Genomic DNA, 9,440 nt, shown 5'->3' with positions numbered 1-9,440 from the left:
CCCCCACAACTGCGAGCGCACATGTGGGCGCGCTCTCTCAAATAAAATATTTTTTTAAAAAATGAGGTTGTGTATTTACCTAACACTGTTCACAAGGATTTATGTTATATTCATTGGTTAAAAAGTAAACCAAAGGAGCATTATAAAATACCATGGCTACAGAGAGAGGAAAAAGAGAGAGAGAGAGAGAGCTCACAGGGGTGCTGGTGGGGGGTCGGGGAGAGGAGGAGAATCATTACAGCAAACTCCTCATGAAACAAGGAGCCCAGATGTGGGACTCAATCCACAACCTATGAGATCTTGGTCTACTCTGTTTCTTATTGTGAAATGTGTTCACCTGATAAGGATTCATTGTTCTGTGCTATTATGGCATGTGTACTTTTCTCTGAATATATTTTAATAAAAAATTACAAAATGAAAATAGTAACAGCTCTCACCTCACTAGATTATTTTATAGTTTAAATTAAAACCCATTAGAATGTAAACTCCACGAGGGCAGTAATTTTAATCTTTTTTTCCACTGCTGTATAACCAAGATTAGAGCATGACCTGGTATATATAGTGATCATTCAAAACATTTTTCAACATGAGTGATAATATAGCACAGTGCTGATTTCATCACCCACCACAGATTACAAACACTAAACATTAGACATTACTATCAATAATATAGTTTTATCATTGCTTGAGACTAGTAGGTCATTTTTCTCTTTAAGAAGTGTAACCTAGACAACACTGTGTTTTAACATGAGGTATCCATTATCTCATGTTTCTAAGTTCATCTCTCCATTTGATCAATGGTGGCAAAGAAATCAATGGCCACAGGTGAACTTTACTCCATGGACTTACAATAGGGAATTGAAGTTGAAAATTTACCTTGATTTTATGCAGTCTGAGTTAATGATTTGTGCTGCTGCTATTGTTGCCCTTACAAGTTATCACGTTTTTATTGGACTCTGGCATGAAAAGTATTGTCAATTAACATAGTCATGTTATTTTAGTATTATTTGAAAATATTTTAAATGAAATATAAGTTTTGTTACAAAGACACTTTGACAGATGTTGTCAATAATTAACTTTTTCTTCAGGCAAAGTATTGTGTACTTATAAGTCCCTAGTACTTTAGAATTGTTAAAATCTTTGTTGGGCACACCATTGACGATGAGGACGAAAGAGTTGGCTTTTATCATCATATTAATCATCTCAGGAGAACTCTATGCAGAAGGTAAAATTAATTTTTCATAATCTTTGTTCTCTAAAAATTATAAAGGGAAATTCTAACATTCATTTAACTTGAACTTTTATTAATAGTCTTTCATTTGCATATCAACTTGATGAAAAGCATACTTCTTATAATTGTTATAAATATTTAGGCAGATTTTTTTTCCTTTGGGTATAACTAGTAAACTATTCTTATAATGACAAACTTAGAAAAACAACACAAGACAAAAAAGAAGAAAACAGCTTTGTATCTCTAGGTTTTGTGGCAAAGGAGATGAGGATCTAAAAACTTGGAAGGATTTTCAGTCTAACAGTACCACCGATTAGAAGTCGTATGTTGACCTTAATTCTAATTTCATGCTAGAATTTATTCTTAATGCTGCATAGCTTGTACAATTTTAATTCTCTGTTCATAAAGTGAGAGCTTAGTGTTGGAAATTTGAAAAAGAAATATCCAAGAATCATCAAGATTTTGGAATCTTTACCCTTTGATTTTTATCCTAATTTATTCACTGGTTGAAATTTTTTAGTGATTAGGAGGAAGACTGTATAATGTTATGCAGATAAAGACACTTTTGAGGGTGAAATGGAGCTCTATTAATAGTTCTATGAGACAACAGTATAAGTTAGGACTGTGCAGACAAACCAGTACACATGGACTCCTTAACTCTTAGAAATCTTTATAGCCAGATTGCCTGGTATGTGAATAAGTGTGAGTGAGACAGGCAATGTGCAAGTGTGGGTTATTTAGGACTAGTTAATAGTGTTATTAGGCTGTAGAGATAAGAAACAAGAAAGGATAATTAGGTGTCAGCAAGCGTGAATATACAAATGAGGAAACCACACAGCAATAAAACTTTTCTAAAATAAACACATTTGGAAATTTGTTGAGACAAAATATCCTAAGAATTATAATTGCCTTTTGTTTTTTTTAAAGATTTTATTTATTTATTTGTCAGAGAGAGAGGGAACACAGGCAGGCAGAGTGGCAGCAGAGGCAGAGGGAGAAGCAGGCTCCCTGCCGAGCAAGGAGCCTGATGTGGGACTCGATCCCAGGACGCCGGGATCACGACCTAAGCCAAAGGCAGCCGCTTAACCAACTGAGCCACCCAGGTGTCCCTATAATTGCCTTTTAGGTAATAGTTTACTATAAATTTCCTACCAAAAAAGTGTCTGCAGTTAAAATTATGAAAGTGAAATAAATAGAATTCATCTTATTTGATACATTCAATTCTACAATAAGATAACTTTTGCATGAATTATTTCCTTTGGTTTTATTTTTCTGAATAGGGAAAAATCAGCTGATATAATTCTCTACATCTATATACCACAAAGCCATTGCATTTTCCTCAGGATGCCTGGGTGGCTCAGTCGGTTAAGCATCTACCTTCAGCTCAGTCATGGTCCCAGGGTCCTGGGATGGAGTCCCAAATCGGGCTCCTTGCTCAGCGGGGAGCCTGCTTCTCCCTCTGCCTGCCATGCCTCCTACTTGTGCTCTCTCTCTCTCTGACAAATAAATAAAATCTTTTAAATAGAAGACATTGCATTTTCCAGATAATTTCCTAGTTATTATATGGTTATAATCTCCTTTTACTCAAACAAACAAACAGAAAAAAAGCTAACCATAATCTCATATTTCCATGCTTTCCCTCACCCCATTAGGAACATTAGGGGCAAGAATTGAATTAATGGTACCTCTCATTTTATAACATTTAATCATCATTGGCCTATGAAATGTTCCGCTTTTGCTTTATTTATACATTTCCTCCCTATATCCCTGACCCTAAATTCCATTTCCCCTAGCATCAAACTGGGAGCCACTGTTGTGTATTTGACATATTCATATATATGTAACTATCTTTCTGAACTATGTCTTGTTTTGTGTATGTGCTTTATAGTCACATAAATGAAAGCTTGCCATCAGTTTGATCTCCTTACTGTTTTGTTTTACTTGCTACCCTTTAAATACATTCCCATGTTGCCGAATCTATTCTGTTGCTTTTAACTGTGCATAGTGTTTCATATATTTTACTTATCTATCTTCCTTGTGATGGACATATCATTACTTCTAATTTCCTTCTAACCACAAATAACTCTTAATGAATGTATCCTATAATCACCTTATTTCTTTGTTATAATTTTCCCTGTATGTGTTCACATGTGTGTTAACAAAACTGTATTGTCTATTTAAAAGTTGCTAAGAGAGCAGATCCTAAAAGTGTTCATCACAAGGAAAAAAAATTATAAGTGTGGTGACAGATGTTAACTAGATTTATTGTGAGATGATTTTGCAATATGTGCAAATATATACGTGGAATCGTTATGCTGTATACCCAAACTAATAAAATTAAGTTATACATCAATTATACCTCAATAAAAATTTATGTCAGTACATGTAATGTTTACTTACGTGTGACAGACTTCTTTCACTGAATAATATGTTTGTGAGATTCACTATCCAACATTCACCACTGCCGCATGATATTCAGCATTGTATTGTTGTACAATATTCCACTGAATGCATGTCTAAAATGTGTTTATCTTTTCTTCCATGAATGGGCATTTGGCTTGTTTCCAGTTTGGGACTGCATGAATAGTGCTGCTATGAACATTCTTTTACATGTTGTTGGGTGGACAGAAGAATACTTTTATTCCTTCTTTCATTTTGTTGATGTGATGTATAACATTGACCAATCTTCACATGTTGAACCATCCTTGCATTCCAGGGACAAAATCTACTTGCTCATTGGTCCTTTTAATATGCTGCTGAATTCTGTTTGCTAGTGTTTTGCTGAGAACATTTGAGTCAGTGTTCATAAGGGATGAGTGCTTTTTAAAAAATAGTACATATATATTCTGCTTTAATATTGCCAAAGAAAGCTGGGTACTTTTTATGAAGTCTGTGACCATATATATTTCCTGTTTTGTAAAGCTCTTGCTCAAGTCTTTTATTTTTTTAATTAGTTGTCTGTCTTTTTCTTTTTTACTTTTTTTTTAAAGATTTTATTTATTTATTTGACAGACAGAGATCACAAGTAGGCAGAGAGGCAGGCAGAGAGAGAGGGAAGCAGGCTCCCCGCTGAGCAGAGAGCCTGACGCGGGGCTTGATCCCAGGACCCTGGGATCATGACCTGAGCCAAAGGCAGAGGCTTTAACCCACTGAGCCACCCAGGTGCCCCTGTCTTTTTCTTTAAAAAAAAAAAAAAAGCCATTCATGTGCTATGGTGAGTGCTGTGAAGTGTGTAAACCTGGCGATTCACAGACCTGTACCCCTGGGGATAAAAATATATTATATGTTTATAAAAAATAAATAAATAAATAAGCCATTCATTTCAAAATTTTGTGGGTTTGTGTATCTTTTTTTTTATTTTATTTTTTATAAACATATATTTTTTTCCCCAGGGGTACAGGTCTGTGAATCGCCAGGTTTACACACTTCACAGCACTCACCATAGGGGTTTGTGTATCTTAAGTGGAACTTCATCTACTCTAAATTCTGCTGTCCAATATGGTAGCCACTAGCTGTATACAGCTATTGAAATGTAGTTAGTCCAAGTTGGGAGTGCTATAAGTATAAATATACTCAAGTTCAGACTAGTAAGAAAAAAAAATGAAAAACCTTTTTAATATTTTAATGGGTTAAATAAAATGTATTATTAAAATTAACTTCAACTGTTCCTTTTATTAATGTGACTACTAGAAATTTTAAAATTGCATATGTGACTTGCATTATATTTCTATTAGAAAGTGCTGTTTTACAAAGTTAGGGAAAGCTTCCCTGGGAAAGTGGCTTAACCAGTTTTATTCTGACTATTGGTTATTGGGGTTGCTAGTAGATTAATTCTAATTGAAAAACATTGCCACAGAAGTCCCTTAAAAAGTGAGGTAATAAAAATAAGTAATGGTCCAAGTGGCTTCAAACACTTTGAATTTTAAAATTTGCTGCCATTTGATCACACATCCTATGGTTTTAGATATACCTTTCTGTTTTCACCTTGATATTTACTCATTTCAGAGAAACCCTGTGGTCTTCCTAGTGTGGAAAATGGAAGGATTGCCCAATATTACTATTCTTTTAAAAGCTATTACTTTCCAATGAGAATAAATGAAAAACTGTTGTTTTCCTGCTTGGCTGGTTATACAACTGAAACTGGGAAACAAGAGGCACGAGTCACATGTACCCGAGAGGGCTGGTCTCCAGAACCACGTTGCTTCAGTGAGTGTGTGGGTTGTGTCCACAAAATATTTATAATATTTAATGAGATCAGTTCATAAAGGTCCAAGAAAATCTGGTGGGTGGTGAAACCTTTTGGTAGATAAGAACAAATTACTGGCCCATTCTTTCTTTTACAAAATGAAGGCATATTCTGAAATTCTGTAAATAGCATTTCTTATTAAAATGTTATTGTCTTTTTTCTTTAGAGTACCTGTAAAGAGAATATGGATACTTACTGAAAATGGTATTATAATACCGTAAGAAACAGATGCAAATGAGTTACTTTAAGGAATGAGGAACTTATACAGATAATAGTGCATAAGAAGCCAGAAAAATGCTTGACGCCGGACTTAGGAAGAATACGATTGTTACTCTAGTGTTTTATCCTTTGAAAAACTTCTCTCTTCTTTGTGTGCCAACTCCTTCTCCCATAGATTCAGAAAAATGTGTTTTCTGAATTTTGAGTTCAAATTTAGAAAAAGGAAATCTGATTGGTTCATCTCATTATTTCATGCCAGGCTACCCTATAGTCAAACTATTAATGGGCTTCCATTAGATCAGCTGACCTCTCTTGAACAAAGAAAGGACTTTCTAAGCTCTTTTTTACAGAGTAGAGGTTTCAGTTGGGCCTGTTTCATTTAGAAGAGGAAATGAATATGATGGTGCTTGGTATGTATAGTGAGCATATCCATGTAGGATAATTATCCTTTCCACGACTTGAGAACAGACCATAAATTTAAGCATTGCACTTTTAGTATTAACATAGACCACAGAAAGAAAGGAAGAAAGAAAGAGAGTAAGAAAGAAAGGAAGAAAGAAAGGTTGATTAATATATAGAGCTTAAAAATAAATGAAACATTAGCAAGAGCTTTGAAATAGGAACCAGAAAGAAGAACTCAGGTTTAGCGTGTCATCTAATGGTTAAGATAGAAACTCTGCAGTTAACCTGCCTGTATTTGAATTCTGTTCCCTCACTGGGAAGAGGGCATTGTGAGCCTAAGCTTCTCATCTATAAAGTGGGCATAAACCTGCTTCACTGAGATAATCGATATATATTTCTTGGCTTGTTATGAGGATCTAATAGTAGGGCTTAAAAAAATTACCAAGCTCATTCAGTGCTGAGGTATATTTATTATCTAACACGACACTGTTGCAAGTATCTGCTAAAAAATAACTGCAAACTCAAAGGTTTTGAGTAACAGATAGTAATATTTATTATCTAACATGACACTGTTGCAAGTATCTGCTAAAAAATAACTGCAAACTCAAAGGTTTTGAGTAACAGGTCTACACAGACTGACTGGGGATAGGCTACACATACTTACTGTGTGGCTAGGTGATCGTTTGCTGAGTTAAAAAAAAAAATGAACGTAGTTTTCATGTTAAGGTATCTGCAGACTTATTTAAGGACCCATAAGTTAGGTATGTGCTTTTGTTACATGGTGTTGAAACTTGTCAAACCCAGTAGATTTAAATATTAGGAAGTCAACCCAAATGAAATTCCTTCTATTTGTCATTAACGACAATTAGGAGAAGAGTTCTGTTATGTTTTCTAAAAGTAGATGTGATAGGAATGGGAGTCACAATAAGAACCGAAGTTAATAAATACAAGGAATGTCATTGTCAAGTTGAATCAGTTTTTTAAGAAATTTGATTCAGAATATGCAGGATAATTCCAAAATTAAATCAAATCAAGGAATTCTAGAGTGAAATTTTTCTGTCCTTTAAACTCCAAGAAAAATATTAAACTTTTACCTTAGTTTTACAAGTAAATAAAAGACAAGTTTAATCTCACCAAGTTAAGCAAAGATTTTTTTTCTCCCCATAGAAAAATGCGTTAAGCCTGAGTTGAGGAATGGTTACATCTCTGATGTAAAATTAATGTACAAAATTCAAGAGAACATGCGTTATAGTTGTAATTCAGGATATAAAACCACTGGAGGAAAGGATGAAGAAGTAGTTCAATGTCTTGCTGATGGATGGTCTTCTCAACCTACCTGTAAGAAGGAACATGGTATGTGTTTAAGAATCATTTCCTAAATCAAGTAAAATTGATTCTGATTGCCTTTTTTTTAGACTAATTCATAGTTTTTCTGCATATGTTTCTAACAATTATGAGGACATATTTTTGTCATAATGCTTATTATTAAAAATTTTTGTGCTACAAAAAAAAGAATCATTTTCTAAAACTAAAGATAAAAGACTGTGAGGCTAGTACTTTCTTATATTGATAGTCATTTTTATTTAATATAATTGATTTTTTGTATGTCTGTAAAGGCAAGAAGTTGATATCATATTGTTTTTCTTAAATGTTAGGTGTTTCCTTTACCCACGAGTTCCCAACTCCCACAACTCACCTACTCCACTAGTTCCTATTTAATTTTTTTAATATTAATACACTTATTTTTAGAGCAGTCTTAGATTTGCAGAAATACTGGACAGCTAGTACAGAGAATTCCCATATACTGCTTCCTGCCCTTGGCCACATTTGACTATCCCTATTATTAACATTTTGCATTTAGTGTGGTATATTTGTTGCATTAACCAAAGTTCATACTTTAGGGTTCATTCTTTGTGTTATACATGCTGTGGATTTTGTCCAATGTATAATAACATGTATCTACCACTGAGATATCATACAGAATAGTTTCAATGCCCTATGAATCTTTTGTGTTCCACCTGTTCATCCATTTTTCATTCTGCCAACCGCTGGCAACCCCTGATCTTTTTTTTTTAATTGCAGTAAAATATACGTAACATGAAATTTTAACTATTTTTAAGTGTACAATTCAGTAGCCTTCAGTACGTTCACAATGTTGTATAACCATCACCATTATTTCTTCTTCATCACCATTATTTCTTCTTTATCAACCCAAACAGAAACTCGTACCCATTAAACAAACAATAAACCTGTCTATCCCCCACCCTACCCCAGTATCTGGTAACTTCTATTTTCTGTCTCTATCAATTTCCTTATTTTAAGTACTTTGTATAAGAAGGGTCACGCGGTATTATCCTTTTGTGTCTGACTTACTTCACTTAGCATAATGTAGTCAAGGTTCATTTATGTTGTAGCATGCATCAGAATTTACGTTCTTTTTATGGCTAAATAATATTTTATTGTGTGTATATAGATAGACAGATCATCTATAGACATTTTGTTTATCCATTATCCATTGATGGACACTTGGGTTGGTGGCAGTTCCTCTAAAAATTAAACATAGAGTTACCATAGGATCCAGTAATTCCACTTCTAGGTATATATCCAGAGGGAAAGCAGGGACTCAAAGAGACTTTTGTACAACAATGTTCCTAGCAACATTTTCACAATAACTAAAAGGTGGAAGTAGTTCCTACTTTATACTATAAAAGAATGGAATGGAATAGGAGTGCCTGGGTGGCTCAGTTGGTAGGGCATCTACCTCGGGCTTAGGACATGATCCTGGGGTCCTGGGATTGACCCCCGTGTCCAGCTCCCTGCTCAGCAGGGAATCTGCTTCTCCCTCCCACTTGGGATCTCTCTCTCTCGAGTGTGTAAATGAAATCCTAAAAAAAAAAAAAAAAAAAAAAAAAGACTGGAATGGAATGGAATAGGATGAAAAAAAACCTCAAGCCTATTTCTCACAACATATATAAATTGCTAATTCCTTTATTAGAGAGGAATTTGAGGTAACGCTCATTATCTTTATTGGTAAACCAGTATCAGATATACTTAAAATAATCCAATAATTTGAATATGTATACTTTGTTAGTGTGTTGTTAGTTGCTTAAATTGTATAAATCCTCAAATGACACAGACTCAAAAAATTGTTACTGTACAAGCCTTCGGTTGAATTGTGGCCTTCTGCCAAGAATACTAGACCAGAATTTTAAGAATAGAAGACTGGTGGCATTAAGACACAAGATGTATAAAGAAAAACAGGAACTAGAGACGCAAAGGCAAACTGGCTATTTTTCAATTTTGCTGAAGTTTGATTCAGCCAAATATGCTTCAGATTTTGTG

The 9,440-nt window shown here is 34.3% G+C and overlaps 1 protein-coding gene across 1 annotated transcript in view; it reads left to right on the top strand.

The window, feature by feature from the left end:
* The first annotated feature begins 1,067 nt into the window (after nt 1–1,067).
* The window catches only part of F13B (coagulation factor XIII B chain), a 32,770-nt gene continuing 24,397 nt past the window's right edge, over nt 1,068–9,440 (top strand). Inside the window, exons 1-3 of the mRNA XM_032878184.1 lie at nt 1,068–1,225; nt 5,237–5,437; nt 7,266–7,451. Of these exons, the coding sequence (XP_032734075.1) occupies nt 1,162–1,225; nt 5,237–5,437; nt 7,266–7,451 (451 nt within the window). The 5' untranslated portion in view covers nt 1,068–1,161. The remainder of the gene's footprint in view (nt 1,226–5,236; nt 5,438–7,265; nt 7,452–9,440) is intronic.

The sequence above is a fragment of the Lontra canadensis genome, unplaced genomic scaffold, assembly GCF_010015895.1.
Source record: "Lontra canadensis isolate GAN:19392208 unplaced genomic scaffold, GSC_riverotter_1.0 scaffold63, whole genome shotgun sequence".
Taxonomy (NCBI): Eukaryota; Metazoa; Chordata; class Mammalia; order Carnivora; family Mustelidae; genus Lontra; species Lontra canadensis.
Note: the sequence above shows the minus strand (reverse complement) of the source record. Positions and strands in the feature narration are given on the sequence as shown.